The sequence below is a fragment of the Eschrichtius robustus genome, chromosome 9 (assembly GCF_028021215.1).
Source record: "Eschrichtius robustus isolate mEscRob2 chromosome 9, mEscRob2.pri, whole genome shotgun sequence".
Lineage (NCBI taxonomy): Eukaryota > Metazoa > Chordata > Mammalia > Artiodactyla > Eschrichtiidae > Eschrichtius > Eschrichtius robustus.
Window position 1 is genome coordinate 33,750,933 of NC_090832.1, and position 18,481 is coordinate 33,769,413.

Genomic DNA, 18,481 nt, shown 5'->3' on the forward strand with positions numbered 1-18,481 from the left:
TTTGAGAATCTATGTTGTAATCAAGCCAGAGAACAAAGTTAATCAGCTCATTAAATGTATCTTCAGAAGTGACAACCTTTAACCAAGTCCTAAGCTTTTCAGCAACAAGTTTCTAAAATCTTTATTGTTTTTACCCCGATTTTCTTAATCCTACAAGCATTAAAAATCACTGTTTTACAGTGTTCAGGTTACATAGAGATTGAAAAAAATTTTCAAATGGTAATTTTTTCCACCAAATAAACTTGTATATGAAGTGTCACTGGCAATATTTTTTAAATTGAGGTGAAATTCACATAACATAAACAACTTTAAAGTGTCATTTAATACATTCACAGTGTTGTACAATCACCATCTCTATCTAGTTCCAAACACTTTCATTAGCCCCCTGCCCCCTCCACAATAAAACCCTGTATCTATCAAGCAGTCACACTCTAGTCCACTGTTCCCCCAACCTCTGGCAACTGAGAATCTGCTTCTGTTTCCATGGATTTACCTATTCTGGATATTTCATACAAATGGACATATATAATACATGACCCTTTGTGTCTGGCTTCTCTCTGTTAGCATAATGTTTTCAAGGTTCATCCATGTTATAACACATAGCAGTATTTCATTCATTTTTATGGATGAGTAATATTCTATTGCATGAATATACCACATTTTCTTATTCCATTCATCTGTTCATGGATGGTTGGCTATTTCTACTTTTTGGCTATTGTAAATATATTGCTATAAACATTTGTATACAACTATTTTTGAGTGCCTGTTTTTAATTCTTTGGGGTATACAACTAGGAGTGAAATTCCTAGATCTGGCAATTTTTAACACAACAAATGGTTTGGAAGTGTTACTAAAATAAGGATAGTACTTGTTTATGCTAACATGAGTTTATGAGTACTCCTTAAGAACAGAGACCCTGTTGTGTCATCTCTCTTCCTAGCCTGATCACGTCAATACATGCTCAACACATTTTTGTTGGATGGATGAATCTCTGGATGGATAGAAGGATAGACAGATAGTGGGTAGATGAACAGATAGATGGATAAATGGATGGATACAAGACCAAATACATACATAAATGAATAAATAAATGGATAGATGAAAGGAATGTAGCTATATTACAAACAACGTGTAACATACTCCATAACAAATGATACACTGAAGCCAGGATCCACATTTCAGATGAATAAAATCAGATAAGTAGAAGAAAACTTACTTGTTTTATCTAACAAAGAAAATAAATTGAAAACTGCTAGCATTAGGACTTGAGGCCAGAGGCCAGAACTCATCTGAATTTACTGTGACATCTAATTGCCTGCAATTAATGGACTGTCACATGACAAACTTGTATTTCTGATCACTTCAATTTCAGAATTAGAAGAGTTCATGATTACTATACTAGTTGGTTATCATACAAAAGACTATCACAACTTACTAAACAGCAGCCTGGTCAATTGTATATAGATATAATCCCAGGATTTTCAATATAAAATTAATGAGCAAAACATAAAGAAAGAGTACTGGAATGTTCTAAAATAGAAAAATGAGTAATTGACTGCTTTAAGAAACAATTTAAAATAGAACAAAACAAAAACAAAATATTTTCAATGAACTGCCAACCTTCATTTGTCTTTTGAAACAACAGATGTTCCTCTCCTTAATCTATGTAACCATTTTGAGCTATGAGAAATTTCAACACTCAAACATCTTTCCCAGCAATATTCCACATTAGTATTCACTGAGCAGTCCCAATGTTCATTAGGTTCTATTTGTTAAATGGGATTTTAATGTGTTTAACAGTTTTTAGTGCTACTCATGAAGAAGGCTGCAGTTTATTCTTTTTCTCCCTTCAATATGGTCATTTTATTTTCTTGATACAGGCTGCATTCATTTAAATACATAATGCTGGTAGTAATAAAGTACTAAAGTTTGGAGATGCATGAACTGTCAAAGATTTGTCAACTAAATCAAATGTTTTAGCTGGCTATTCCTCTTTATTGTTATGAGTGGGAAATACAGATAAGGTGATGGATGAAGAGAAAAGACATAATTATATAAGCTAGTATTGAAAATATTGGAATCATATAAGAAACACTGTCCTGGAACTGTCTTAAAGATTGTTCTTAATATTTTTGTTTTCCTATATTTTCCACCAGAGTTAGCTATGTCATGCTTCACACACAAAAAAGAAAAAAACCCAAACTATTCTTTAAACAACAGGACATTTGATCTTAAAACTCGTTTAAATAATTATTTTTAATTCACCTTTTTTATATAGAAGATATGTATTTAATTCTACTTAAACAAATGTTACTTCAGGTTGGTCACCATAGATAAAGATTTTATCGCTGTTCAGGTGCTTTGTTCTATTTCATTTCTGACAAAACATAAGATGATGATTTAGAACTTCCTTTACTTAGCCTCTGTCCTGTGGAAGTTCCACAAAGTACTACTCAATTAGTGAACCTTGATCATTTTTACCTCATTCCTAAAAAAGGCAACAGAATCATTCACTGGTTCATTCAATGTCTGAGTGGGCCATCTGGGAACGAGCTAGACATTTTCTCCAAACATTTTCAATCCCATACCAAGTAAGGAAAATAACTGACAGAATCTGCTATTGTTGCAGCCATTCATCAAAAATATATTAAATGCTAATATGAGAATTCATCTCTTCCTCCCTAGTTCCACCAGGATGCTCTATGCACACTTCCATTGCACTCGTTATTATACTACCATAAACGTTACTACATGTCCGCCTTTCATACTCGACTATGCCTTCTTTGGATTCAATGATCCTTTACCCATCTTTGTATCCTCTTTCCTTAGCCTAGAACTATCACATAATAATTACTGTGTACTGAGTGTCTTCTGTGCACTATCATGGGAACCTGAGACATAGCTCCTTTAAATATCAATGAAACTAATGTGGGAATCATGTTTTTGTCCACATTTACAAAGGCAGAACCTGAAGCTCAGAGAAGTAAAGTGCCTTGTCACTATAATACCATTAGCAAATGGTGCAGCACAGACTCAAACCCAAACCCAATGGTTAGCCTGTTACTTGACATTGTCTCCCAACATATACTAGATAGCAGGTCAGATGTTTTGGATACATCATTTTCTCACCTTAGCATTCAATCTTGAAAGCTAGGTATTCTTTTTGCCATTTTACAGAAGAGAGAGCTGCGACTCAAATACACAGGGAAGGCACTCAGTAAATGCTGGCAGACTGAATGAATCCAATGTTACAGAATAGATTTGGGAGGTAGTCAAAGATAATGGGGAGAAAACACATGTGGGCATAAACCCTGGCTGAACCTCTTCCCAAGAGCAAGTTACATAAATCTTTTTAAGAGCCTGAGAGCCCTCGTCATAATAATTTCTTCAAAATGCGATTACCTGTATCATTAATTGCAAAAGGTAGAAGTATACTATCAACACTATTTCTACAAGCCTCAAAACACTCCCTTGTTTCTAAGGATTTTTCTAGATTATTTATTACATAAATTCTGCGTAATATTTTTGATACCCATGCCAAAAAATTTACTATTAAAAGTCATGTGAAAACATCTTGCCTTGAAGAAATTTCGTATTTCTTTTCAAGCAATAAAGACACATGGGTTGTATCACAATAAAGTCATAATGGGCTCAGTTATGCTGTGGTAACGGACAACTCCAAATTCTCAGTGGCTTAACAGAAAACAAAATTTACTCATGTGAAATCCTCTACAGGTCTGGGTAACTATTCCGGGTAGCTGACCTATGTGTGCTGTCAATATTTCAGGCTGTTTTGATCTTCTGGCAGCTAAGTAAGCTCCATAGAGTCTCAAACTGGCAATTCAGTGCTTTTCCAGGGTTTGGGGGAAGGAGGAGAGGAATAATACATCATTTCAGCTCACATTTCATTGGCCAAACCAAGTCCTATGACCACATCTACCCTCAAAGGAAATGCAATATTCCAAAAGGAGGAGATTAAAAATTTGATGAACTGTACTAATGTCTACTATAGGGTATAAGAAAAAATATCAAGTTAAATATCAAGGATGCTACTAAAAATAAGGTTTGGTGAATTTAAAGGAGAAAGATACACGGTTAGGTTAAGTTGATTTCTCTTACATTCTTAAAGGAAGAATGAAAAATTTTCCATTTTTATCTTCATCTTATCAATGAGGACAATGAGAAGGAAATCAATTAATTTTATCGTATGGGCCTCTCTGCATTGTCGAAAAGAATGACAGCAAAAATGGTCTCAATTTTAGAAATATCAGTCCATGCTTTATTCTAGATGTCTCCAAGTCTTAACGGTACTTGGAAAAAATGGTATTCCCTGGAATGATGCAGGTCAGATAGAAATGCTTCGGATTTGTGTGCTGATTTGCCATTAGCAAAACGCTTTTGCAGTCCTCTAATTCCATTCTCATAGTGACTTTCTGACGTTGGCAAGCAATTGTCCTCATCCTTATTTTACAGGTGAGGTGATTGAATCCAAAGAGGTCAAAATGACACTTATGTTTACAACTATTAAATGGCTAAGTTGAAAACAGAAGTCAAAATCCTGACCTGCAGCCCACTTCTCCCTCCACTATTCAATTCCAGTTCCTCCATAACGGGAGGAACGTAAGCCCATTTGCTGAGAGAACTACCCTGGAAATAAATCTTCCTTAAGTAATTCTAAACATGAATTTCTGTTGAGATAGCTTCAATTTACTTGTGCTTGCACACAAGCTGTATACCAAGTTGGAAGCCTACTGTGCAAGACAAATTGAAATCAATTCAAATGATGTTTTACAAATATGACTCAATCTACTAGTAGATCAGAGATAAATAAAATGTAACAAGCGTACTGACTCGGGATTCATGCTGACTTTCAGCTCACCTGAAGTGGGTAGGAGTTTCAAATATGATATGGCTTTCACTTCTTGAACCACAGTGCCTTAGAAAATGTAGGCTGCAGAAAGCATCACCTACTTGGATTAGTTCCTGTGTCAGATGCGATAGCCACACTCTGTGAACACGTTGTTCGTGTATGGGAAAACCTCAGCAGGCTCAAATGAAACTAGTGATTTTAAGATGGGCAGACACTAAAATTATCTGACATGACTCAGGGGGATTCATGTCTTTGGATTAACTAGTCTGAGAAACAATGCTGGCAAAAATAAATAAGTCCCCCAGCCACTTTTTGTCAATTTGTTTGTCATTTATTTTGAAATCCAGAGGACTCATCTCGTTGTACTCTTTAAACATCGTGGCAATCTCTATTTACTAAATGTGAAAAAACATAATTAATTCCTAAGTGCTGCTTCTCATCTTCATGGCATTTTAACCCAGCTTCTAGCAGAATTGACTATGCAGAAGAGGTACATTGTTTGGCAGTGGTTCTGTTTATGAATCTGCGATACTCTCCTTTGGGAGATGGTAATGATGATTACACTTAGTTAAAATACTACAAATGAAAGACAAACTAGGCCATGCAAGCAAATGAAGGAGGTAGGGGAGCATCAGTAATAAAAAAAAAAACCTTTTGCAGATAAATCAGTATTGGAGACATTGCTTTGATTATGGGTATGCCAAGTTGTCGGTTTGGGGTCACATTTGGTCATCTAACTTAACCTGATTTAGGACAAAATTGCCACGAGAGCTTGTGTTATTTACTATTAGAGTAGAAAAGGAGAAAGGAAAAGAGCTCATTCAGACACAAAGCTAAAATTCTGTCAGAAAAATACATCATTGTTTTAAAAATGGAAAGCACAGCAGCCTACAGTCAGCCCCTTATGGATGTTTGGTTCAAGTCAGGGAGCTCTCTCTTTAAGGAAAAAAAATGGAGAACAGAAAGGAATAATCCTTTGAAAAGTGTTCTAGGTAAAGAGCACTTTACATAATCATCACATATAATTTTCACAACGACCCTGAAAGGTAGGCACTATTTTCTCCACTTCACATTTGAAGAAATCAAGTTTCCACAAGGACCAACCACTTGCCAAAGGTCACACATATAATAAGCAATAGAGCTAATTTAATTCCTAGTCAGGTTACCTCCAAAGCTCATACTTTCCTTTATATCATGCAGCCATTACAGTATTACAGTATTTTTTTTAAAAAAACTTGTAGTTACTTAAATGAAGGTGCTTATATTTCTCATCATAAACTATATACTATTAAGTCAGAGACGACTGAATTAATTAATGGAAGAAAATATTCTACAAACCACTTTCTGAATACGGGTGTCCTGGAATTGTATCACTTTAGTTTTCCACTATCTGAGTCATCATAAAGGAGACTCTTTTCCAGTACAGCATTTCTCAGTATGGGAATCATTCTTATTGCATGCTCTGGCAGAATTGAGAAAGAATCATCAATACTAAAAAAGGACTAAGACAAATTCATCTCGGGTATGTAAAATTTTAAAACTTAATAGAAACACTTTTCAGAAAACCAGTGCTCCGTTCTTATCTACTATTTGAAGACAGCAAACCTTAGGGATCTTCAGTCACTCAGCACATGCGTGTTTGCCCCAAGGTAAATGTGTGAACACTGGGAGATGCAGTTCTTGAATTTACCTGAAGATGGCATCCATCCCAAGGCTGTATGTGATTTGTATAAGGACTCTCTTTAAATTCGCAAGCACAGTCATAAACTCTTTCCTACTGACTGGGAAATTTGTGCCATGTATGGTAAATAAATCTTCTTTAAGTGACAACACATTAATATGTTCTTCAGATGGTTGCAGATATACCTCATCGTGGGCTGTGCTGATTCTCAAGTCATTTCCCTAAAGAGAAAAAGAAAGTATAAAAGGGTAAAACTGTGAAAAAAAGGGATTCTCTTCTCTGTGGATTATCCTCAGTAGGTTTTTAATTTCAGGTTAGCTTCCCCTGTCAGTCAGCATATTTCTAGTATGTATAAAAGGCAGAGAAAACAATTTAAATATTAGCCTTAACCAGATGCGTCACAAAGTATAAGCTTCCTGGTTATGCATGACTTTGCTTCCCCCATTAACTAAAATAATAAATACCTGGCAACTCACTCATAGATATATGTGATTACAAATGTCTCAGTTTTACAGAAGTGTACAAAAGTTGCATATTTCAAATATACTGTTTTATGGTGAATGTGGGTTGTATAGGAAAATAGGGAAGAAAACTTAGAACAGTGTATGAAGCTACTGTTTTAAAGGACTCTTCTATCTGGGGGAAAAAACCCAAACAAACAAGAAAAAACCCTGCAGTTTAATGTTCACAATAGGATAATGGCATCATTACCATTTGGGTTAACATTTTATCTTAGTTCATTCGTATTAATAATATGTAACTTCTCAACATTTTACATTTAGAGAATCCCTTTTATCTCAAAGGAATTCCATGACATACTTCTAGTTTCATACACATACATATGTAATGATATATATCACCCAGATCACTTCATCGAATACTGGGAACATTCATTTTGGGGAAAGAATTTTTTTTATTGATTCTCATGCATGAAAGTTTCAAGACAAAAAACAACAGAGCCTCGTGCTAAATCAACATAGATCCATTTGGACTCATAAATATGCATGAAATGTGTGCTTTTGTGTGAGTTGAGGGGAGGAGGGCATGTATTATGTGAAAGGAAGAGTATGAGAAAGGATGGAAGACAGCCTTTGTGATAACTTTAGGCTTCTAGCATTTGGGAACTGCCTATGGCCCTCCAAATCCTGAAAGCAGTTTCTCCTATATTTTTCTTACCTAAATTAGGAGCTTTGAATTCGATTTAACTGTACCTAAATAAATGTTTCCTTTTCCATTTACTTCTACCTAATATAAACAAAGAAATAAACAATAAAATCTACTTGGAAGCAAGGAGAGATGGAAAGAGTACAACTATGTAAATCAGCCATTTGCCTAAATACTTTCAGTATCCTTATATTCTTGGGAAAATGGTCATTAAGTTTTAAATTTAAATTCCAAATCTGCTCTAAAACTCCCATTTACCATTGGAACACAATGCCTATGCTCAGTCTTCTTTTAGCTATGTCTCAGAGTGAAACATAAGACTGGCATAAGAAAATTCCCAAAATATGATATTTTTCTCTAGTAGTATGTAAATTAATGTTAAACTAGCCAAGTAAGGAATAACCTCAAATAACATAAGAGTGTAAAGCAGTTAAATATAAATGACACCTTCCATACTCTACCTCTAAGATAATCATAAGCTGGAGTATGTGTTCTGTATCTTCCTCCTCTTCTTCGAGGTCGTATGATATAGTAAATGTCAATTGTCCTCCAACTGCTGTGAGCTACAAGAGAGGAGATACGTAATCATTACAGGACTGGAGATGGGTCATTAAATCATGTTTTACTTATTATTTTAAAATTATTACATTGTTCTAGAGGGCAGGATTTGGAAGAAGCAGAAATCATGAGCGTGCAGAGTGAGAATGACAGACATTTCTTTAGGAGGAACCTTTATACGAACCTTACCCATCAACAGCAAGCCTGACACAAATATAAATTCATGTATTATTTTCCCTGGTATTGCAGGCTTGCTGAAATAGGTTAAGTTCCAGGGAACCAAACACAGCCCCTCCTGTCATTCTCCTAGTGTGTAGCTTGAGCTTTAAAATTCCCAAACAGAGAAGGATCTTTGTTAAAATTGGGAGATTTCTACCCATCCCTGAGGGTCACTCACTTTCTGTGGGTCTGAATGCTTTCAGCAAAGACATCACTCCATTTCACAGGCACTTTACCTAGACTATAAGCTAAGCTGGGAAATGTTGTTGGTCAAAGAAAAAGAAGTGTAGCAGCAAATTTTAAATCATGATAAAATTCAATCAAAACTCCCAAAGAAGATACACTTTCCCCTGTGCAATCAAATATGCTTAGTTTGAATGAATGCTGTTATCCCTTTTCGTTAAACAAACTTCTTTCCTTCCAACTCGCATGCCGAGCCCCATACAATGTATGCTTGAGGTTTACATCCTCTGACATTGACAGTTACCTTGTAGAGAGGATAAAAAAATAGGAAAGCAAGATCATTTACAGGACAGGAATCAACATTGGAGCTTGAGTGACAGACTCGATGCAAATGCTGCAGTGCTTTTTAAAAAATTCCACCCCAGCATTGTAAATAGACGCTCATAAAACAAAGCTGATGATTTGTATTCTGCAGTTTCCTCCATGCTGACAAACAGACCCAGCTTCGCAGCCCTAGGCTCTTTGTGGCCTCTCACAGCAGACCCTGACCACAAAGCAATTCCCGATGATGCCCTGAATTGAGGAGGAGGAACCCGGATTCCTCTCAGAGTTGTTCCACAGGGAATGGAACATAGCTCGCCATGGCTGATTAAACAGGGTTTTTAAATTGCAGCTCCTTAATGTCTTCTACGAGCTCATTACAGGGAGCTCTATAAGGAACTAAAATTCAGAAAACTTTTATTCCCCTGCTCCACTGAGAAATAGCCCTATTCTAATGTCTTTTCATATATAAAATAATAAATATCTCTCTGGACTATAGCCCTTGGCATTATTGTGAGTAATGAGGGGTGAATCTATGTAAAAGGTTTTTGGTTCTATTAAGATAAGCTTCCAAAATTTCACATAGCATGCTTGTTCAAAATCAGCCAGACATTTTCTCAATGACAGGAGTCTAGAAAGGCAGCAGAAAGAATGTTTCATATATTTCAAAGAGGACTTAACTATTCAGAATTTCCTAAATTAATAAAAATGTTTAGTAGGAGGTAGGGATTGAGTTTGGGAAGGACATTGGGACATAGATCCATAATGTTGCAAACTTTTGAGCTTCCAAATGTATTTTGATTGTTTAAAATTTGGATTACATGTTATTCTTCTTCTGGAATATGTTTCTCTAAAAAAATAAAAGACCAATGTAAATTAATTCTTAATTTCTTAAATCAATTTGAGAAACTTAGAATTAAAGGTAATTCCCACTTTGCCAATAAAAAGAGCCAAAGTGTGTGTAATTTGAGTATCCCACATGTTAAGACTTAAGATGAAATACAAAAATGTTTGATCTGTTACAATATTTGATTTGTCAATGTATTTTCCATACCTGCTTATAATCAAGTCATATAGTATATGAGATAATATAATATGGGAGAGTAATGAGGGTGGAAACAGGGAAAAAGGAACAAATAACTACATAGAAAAAGAGAGGGGCCTTTTGCGGGTCAATGATAATACAAAACATGAACTAAGGAGTAGAATTAATTCAACCTATTTTCCTGAGGGCTTATAGCAATAGTAGTAATCATAATAATGAAAAATTGGTTTCTCATTCACATTTCATAAAACAACTTTTTTCCAAACTCTTTCATGCATATTTGATACCCATGCTTTGGCAACATTAGAACCAGTTGTTGAATCATCTAACAATTTTCATGAGTGAATCTATTTTGCTTCCACCTAAGTTGTGAAAAACAGGAAATTTTAAATAGGTGCATGATACTGTTACCAGATATTTTTTCCCCAAACCACAAGTGTTCATTTCTGTAATGTTAAAATCATTGTCTACTTCATTCACCCTAAGGTGTGTATTTATGATCACCTCTATAAAACTACTTAGTCAAGTAGTTAGGTAATTTTTTAAAAGACTGTTTAAGATATCATCCTTCAATTTAGAGATGTACTGCCTAGGAATAATTACTTATTCTCTGTTAAACTCCTTTGCCTCTATTTTTCCTTCAACTCCATAAAGTAATCTCTTCATAAGCAATAAGACCAAGCACTTCCTGGTGGTGTTTCCAGCTAATGTGTCTTCCCCAAAGGGTACATACCATTGTAGGGTCTTTGTAATGACTCAATGATAAGATAACACCTTCTTTTCTGAGGAACATTGCTTTTTGGGGGAAAAAGCTTTGTGAATACTCAGAATACAAGTTGTCTTTTCATATATGGCTTGGATGAAGAATTCTGTCTCTTCTCCATCAATGTACTGCTCCATATTCCAAATGCCATTTTCACTTGGCTCCTCCACCTGCTTGCTTCTCCACTCTCCTATAATTCCTTCAGTAGCCCAATCTTCACTCTCTCCATCAAATCAAATGTGCACGGGGCTGCAAGTCATCAATTAACTTTGTTGTCTCCTCTAGCTATTATCTCCGGTTATTGGTTAGTTTTGCTGTCAAACTCTAAGATATGCGGTATTACACTCATTTTCTTTATTTCTACCCATCCACCCTTTTTTTATTTTATCAAGCTGCAGCCTGCTTTCCAGCCTTAGTACTTCACTAAAAGTGTTTCTTGAAAGGTCATTTATCAGCTTTATCTAGCAACCACTAATGGGCTTTTGTCCAGTTCTATGTGTCATGTGATAATTCTTAAGATTCTTGACTCCTTGGTCTTCTACTATATTAAACTTTTCTGATACTTCTTCCCCTGGAGTACGACAGAGGTCATACCTCTGTCTCCGTGATAGATACATTTTTCTTTTATTCTATACTCAGTGTATGGATGTCTCCAAGACTCTTACTCTCTTTTGGTTATCCTTTCTTACTGACTTTCCATTCCTCTCTCATGGATTGAACTATGTTCATACCTGGTTTCTCAGTCCGTATCTTCTATCCTGTCCCATGTCCCTGTATTAATTTGCTCCTGGTGTCATAACAAAGGACCAGTGACTGGGTAAACAACAGAAATCTGAGGTCAAGATGTCAGCAGGGTTGGTTTTTCTTAGGCCTCTCACCTTGGCTTGCATTATAGATGGTCATCTTTTTCCTGTGTTCTTCCATGGTCTTCCTTCTGTGTTTGTCTCTGTCCTAATTTCCTCTTCTTATAAGGACAACAGTCATAGTGGATTAGGGACCACACTAAGAACCCCATTTTAACTTAATTAATTAATTGGAATAAAAGATCCTTTCTCCAAATACAGTCACATTTTGAGGTTCTGGGAGTTAGGACTTCAACATACAATTTTGGGGAACAATTCAGCCTGTAAAAGTTCTGTACTGAATGATTGTTCAGTAATGTATCACACACTCAATATACCCAAAGTTAATCTTATTATCTGGGTCGTCCCAGGAAACAACTATTTTCTTAACTTCCATGAAGCATGGGACAAGCCAATTGCTTTGTTTCTCTACTGTAATTTGGAAACCATAGGTACAACATAGGTACAACATAATATTGTTTTCACTTTATTTCCTGTATCAGATTAGTGCCTCAATCCTATTCCTTGAAATGCTTCTTGTCTAATGCTTCTTTCTCTTCCCATTGTTACATCACACTCACTAGGTCCTCATCAAGCATTTGAATTCAATTCCCTGACTTCAGTCTTCTTTTTTGGGGAAAGTGTTATCAACAATTAATTCTGTTGTTCACTTACCTAATGAAGAACCTCTAGTGGCCCTGGGATCTATGATGTCATTCAAGTTTCTGTGCAGTTTCAGTACTCTGTAGGATCTATCTAGCCCCCTGTTCACAAAATCTGTGCAGAGATGTCCCAGGGCACTTCAGTAAACTCACAAAGGCACTGGGGGATGTTGTAAATGTTTGAAGGAAATACAGCAATACTATATAATGGTTGGACATCACACAAACAACTAGCTCTAGGTGGTTCACAATTTTAACAGATAATGCTATATTCCTCTAGAGGATGTTCTCAAAATTTTGAGCTATGTTTTTGTTTACTTGCATTTTCAGCTATGTCATATCTTTGTTAAGCAAAGTTTTCAGTGGATGCTGTGATAAACAAAAACAAAAACAAAAACAAGCATTGTACAAAAATCAATGTGAAACAGAAAATAAAGGCAGCAATGTCTGATCTGATTCTCGGTTTTGAAACTTGAATATTACTCAGCAAGAAAGATCCCATTAGTAAGTGATTGTGGTAATTTATGAAGAAAAGAAATTATTATATTGTCTAAATTTATGTGCATTATTTTTTAATGACTGCTAAGTTGTTAAATTACAAATCTTTATTAAGTTGTTTAGCCCTAACTACTGCAGCATATTTCAGTTGATCTAGAAGGCATTGTGAGAAAAATATGGAGACACTAAGAATACCACAAATTGAAAAAGTTTCAGTACTCCAAATCTAGCCTCTGTATCTATCCATTCTGCTACTTATATGTGCTTAAAGTAATTTTCCTGCTGAAATTCTCATTCCTACAGCTCTCTGACCATTCAAATGCTGCTTTTCTTTCTTTGCCTGGCTGATGTCCCGCTGGACAGAAGACTGAGGGAAAAAAGTTCTTTCAGTGATATTCTTAAAGTCTACTGAGAAGTCAGTGGCAACCACAACTAGTAAAAGAGCTAAAGGATTGAAGAACAGGTAGAGCTCTGTATAAACCAACTCATCCAATAACATTAAAGAATTCTAACCATACATCACATGACATTGGTAAGTTATGTGTACTGTGCATAACTTTAACTTTCCACAATTTTGGACTTTGTAGACTCTATTAATTTTATATTTGAGGTTTTCATATTAGTCCTTTTTGGGGACAATATTGATTTCTCTAATTTTACAGAGCACTGCATGTACAGCCAATAGAACATTTCATTTTCTCCTGCTATTTAGGAACTAAACGGTCATCGTTCTATTGGCTAGAGAAATATGCTTTTCCACAGGTAGGAGTAAGTGCAATTCCAGTTTGCTTTAGGGCCTTTCTTATATTTACTGGATGGATTAGACTATATCTACCAGAGATGAAAATTATATTCCTTTTCAATACAAAGAGAAAGTGAATTTAATGAAAATATTTCATTCCATAAGAGTCCCCAAAGACCTAGCCTTTTATCTTTCCCCTTGTCTATTAAGCAAAATTCTCTTTGGGGAGATTCAGATATCAAATTGCGAAGGCACTGCAAGACAAAGCACCCATCCATTCCTGGAGATGGTTCAGTGCTAAGCCCTTCACTCTCCTGATCCTCAAATTCACGCCATTAAGAAAAGAGCAATGCGAGTAGCTGTTTCCCATGAATACCTGTTTTAATTCTACCTTCAGGGGAAAGGAACAGCTTGATTGCAAGTAACATTATAGTTACTATGCAATATATAACCTAATGTCACACTTAATAATGTAGTGTGCATGCAGCACATTGCATTAAAGATCTAATGAGGCAGGAAAGTTTTTCCTCATGAGTGGAAAAGGCTAAAGTTAATTCATAAAACTAAGCTTTACAAAAGCATTTAGTATTAGGTTTTGCATGTTCTAGCCTCTCTTCCCCCCACCCCCAATTTAAGAAGTATGGATTGAGAGATGAAGGGTGGATGATCTATGGAGGACAATATATCTGCAAGGAAATTTTTCTCAGAAAAATAAGCCTGGGATATTTGGTCCTCTGATGTCAGAACACCATCACTCTTATTCCACAAAATGGGGTGTGAAACCTAATATTTGCTTTTCTTACCAGAGCAAATATTTCAGAAGGGATATACTAAAATCAAATGAGGAAAAGGCTTTGTAATATTGAGCAGGATAAGTGAAACAGAGCTGTCAATTTCAATTTAGTATCACAAAGAGGGCAGGCGATTCATCCTTCTAGATTCCAAAGCCCCAGAGTATTAAACTCTGAAAAGGTATCCTCCCATTTAAGTGTTTATTAATGTGTCTATTCATGAAGCTCTTTTTCAAAACAGAAAAAGTATTCCACTACAGGTTTTGTTATGCTCTTTTGTACATTTATAACATTGAGATAAGTGCATGTTTCTCTCCTTTCAAAACTTGGTAATTAGAATAGAACTGATGCAAGGGGATGTTGAATTAGAGAACAGGCAGAATTTACACGGGCGATCTTAAAGTTACATCATCTTTAACGCACAGAAAATGGACTTGGAGTTGTGGGTGTCAAACGGGGACAATACATTCTAGAAATGTTGCTTTGGAAGGCAAGAGGCTACTTTATGCAGTCCAGGAGATACAAAGAAAAAACTCGAGGAATTTTACTTTCTGCCTGCCTTACTCCCTTTCTTTTCTTCCTCTCTGCTTGCTTTTTCTGCCTTCTTTCCTTCCTTGTACACATCTCCCTCAAACCCTACCCCCACTCCCACCATCTCCTTCTCTCCTCTTTCTTCTGATTTTTTTTTTCCTTTTAGACTTGGCCACTTCCAACCAGATAAGATAATTTTGCATCCCTCTGTACTTTGTATCATCTAAAGTTCATATGTATCTAAAGCAGTGATTAAAATCATGAATGCATCAGGGCCAAGCCCACCAGGGACACTCCCTCAGTGTAACACTCAGGAACTGATCAATCAATCAGTGTCCTTGCAGCCTAATCTTCCAATTGCTTATGGAACTACTCACGCATATTTATTCTTCCCAACTTTCACCATGTTTTTCCAAATTCTCACAACCTACCTCCTAGCTAGTATTCATATACAATGTTTCTTATTAATAATGCCAAGAGATATTCATTACAGGGTTTTGGTTGGCAGAGGGAAAACAAAGTAATTGTGAGAGATACATCTAGAGGAATTAAGAAGTCAGTATGAGATTCCCATATGAATTTCTGTTAAATTAGTTGTTTATTCACTTGAGTAATGCCAACCTATCTCCAGCATAAGCTTTCTGTCTCCTGCGTAACAAAGTGAGGCCCAATTATACTTTCCCTATACTCAGTTATGATTCAAAGCAAATGGAATTATAAAGGTTTGATCAGGTAAGAATATTTCTGGTTGCAACTGAAAACCAGACAATTAGCGGTTCTCGTATAACAAGAAGTCCAAAGGTAGACAGATCAAATTTTTAAAAATTACAATGAATGGGTTAATTTTTTTCTATTTCATGTATTTTCTACAAACACCTAGGTCCTTCTGGGGCACTTAAAAATATAAACATCTCATGAATAGATTTGCTAAACTTTACATAGAAGACAAAGCACTTAGAAGTACAACATCCCATACATAAATTAGTATTTAGTGTTTTCTCTAAGTTCTCTGACTTAGAGAACTACTTGCTACCTTGTGACATGCACTGATCAAATATTGAGTTGAAATAGTACAGTCTCAACAGATGCGAGTAAATGGTAGCAGCCAAATTCTCCAAACTGTTTTTTGTTATCAAGCCCAGACTCAAAAATAGGATTTTTGCAACAGCTGTTTGTCTTCTGTTTACTTTTTATGTTTGGATGGAAGCTTCCATTAGTACTCTTTCTTTGGGTTGGATTAATTTATGAGTAAATATTCAGTACAAAAAATACATGTAGTATATTATTAAACATTGATCTAATCAAATAAACCATAAATTATGGTTTTATATATACATAAGTTTCGTACTGACTAGGGCTTAATTTTTTTCTTTAAGTTCTCTGCCAAGAAAACAGAAAACTATATCTTCATGATATACAACATTGATCTGATTAAAATAACAGGACCCATTTTAATCCAAGTTCCAGTAAGTTAAATAGAAACAGACTTACTATTTTCACATAAATGAGGAATGAAAACAAAATATACAACCCTTGTGGGAAATTTATGAAAACACTGTAAAAAAGAGTTATCAGTATTGCTATTTTCTACATGAATGAGAATTTTAGTTAATCTTTCTCTTACTGCTTAAGTATTTTGTCTTATAAGTATATTCATTACTTTGGATAGTATATGGCTAGTGTATAGACTTTTCCCCTCACATTGCAAAAGTAGCAACAAGAGTGTAATAAACAGAGCTTTCCTCTTGCCCATAGGCAATTCTAACAGTTTATATCTTTAGCAACACTAAATATGGTTGGAACTGCTGTATGTTTAAATAAGCTCAATTAATTTTAGGTTACATTATTTAAATAGAGGTTATTTTGAAACAGCAGTCAACTTATCTCCCTCAAAAGCAGAAGCCAGAACACATCTTGGAATACTATTCTGATTTGATGCTAAATTGATCTACCACTATTCTCTTTTCTTTCTTTCCTCATTTGTGGACTCTGCAGGTGATTCTTTATTACAGCAGTAGAAGCTGATTATGAATTTTAGAAGAAAACACTCCCAAATGTGCAATGGAAACTAAGTCACACCCTAGAGGAGAATCAACAGGCTAATAAAATACATTTAAGTATCTTCTTCCAGAATGAACAGATAAAGGGCTGTGTTAGTTACCTCATGTCTATTAATATAGGGGTCAGATATAAATCACACCAAAGATCAAACCCATTCCTGGAGATTTTCCGGACCTAATTTCGGATCCTGGTTCTGCCTTTAAATTGCTGTATGGCCCTTGGGAAAGTTATTTATGCCTTCAGAGTCTCAGTTAATTTTCACTAAAATGAGCTGAATTACACCTACCTCAGAATTTTGTTCTGAGGATGAAATGAGAAAATACAAGGTAAATTCCTCACCTGGCACCTAGCATACAGTATATAAGTAAAAAATATTGTAAGTTATACTGTTTTAATATATTTTCAAAATTAAATATATACATACTTCACACAAAAATCTAATCATAATAATTTTTATTTCATGATTCTAAATGCACTTTAAAATCTTAGGTTTTCTGGAAGAGTCACAGTGATGGCAGGATTCAGATCTTATTCATGTTTTAATGTTTCCCTCTGGTACACTGCATAAGTATCTCACAGATAGTAGATGGTACATAAATATCTGCTGAATTTTAATCAAATTCAACACCATATATCATGTCAATATATGATACTGAATAGATGGAGAAGGCATTAAAAAAACTTGGAAAATTTGTACTACTCCATGAGATAACTTGCAGTTGTTATTAAAGTAGGTCTTTATTGGTCTCTCTATTATTATCTTTATCAGTCCTAAAAACAAACCAAACTAGACATGTCTATTTGAGCTTTTTGGTGATTTGAGCTTACCACAGGAACTTACTGTACTGCTGACTGGCAAACTATAAATGCATTTGTTTTAAAATAAGGAACCTTTAGCACTGGGAAGTTTGATCTGAAGTTGAAGGAAAAAAAATCAATATTTAAGTCATTTAGACATTTACACACATGAAGCAACTATATGCCATTACTTTTCACCAGCTTCTATATGCTAGGATAATAGCGCAATTTCCAGCACCCACTAATACATATTTTATAAGTCATATGCACATTTTCAATATGTTCTGATACATTGGCAAACAATGTACTCTCTGTATTAAGAAGGTACCTAGCATACAGATTAAAGGAAGCAATAATCCAACTGCAATCACAGCCAGTAAGAGCACATTCTTGATATCACCGTTTAAGAGAGTAGTTGACAAATTAGAGTTCATTCAAAGAGGAATGACCAGGATGTTGATGGCTTTAAAAACTGAGCAAAAGGTTTAGAAAGGTAATGGGAATCTTTAATCTTAAAAAAGAAAAAACTTAGGGAAAACATGATTGTTTTCTCGAATGTCTGAGGCTCTAGCATGTATAATAGGAAAAAAACGTGCTCTGTTTGTAGCACAGAAATTGAGCCTATATAAGGAAGTGGGGAGAAGGAGTATTGTTTGGTCATGTGGAAAAATTAACTTCTAATATCTAGAACTGTTGAAAATTGAATGAACTACCTTGTAGGGTATCCATATCCCTGAAGATATATGAATAGA

General features: G+C 35.2%; 1 protein-coding gene across 2 annotated transcripts in view; it reads right to left on the reverse strand.

The window, feature by feature from the left end:
• The window catches only part of LAMA2 (laminin subunit alpha 2), a 623,525-nt gene that overhangs the window by 253,519 nt on the left and 351,525 nt on the right, over positions 1-18,481 (reverse strand). For both annotated transcript variants that reach the window (XM_068551053.1, XM_068551052.1), the window contains exons 13-14: positions 8,177-8,278; positions 6,561-6,772 (exon numbers count right to left, since the gene is read on the reverse strand). In XM_068551053.1, the coding sequence (XP_068407154.1) occupies positions 6,561-6,772; positions 8,177-8,278 (314 nt within the window). The remainder of the gene's footprint in view (positions 1-6,560; positions 6,773-8,176; positions 8,279-18,481) is intronic.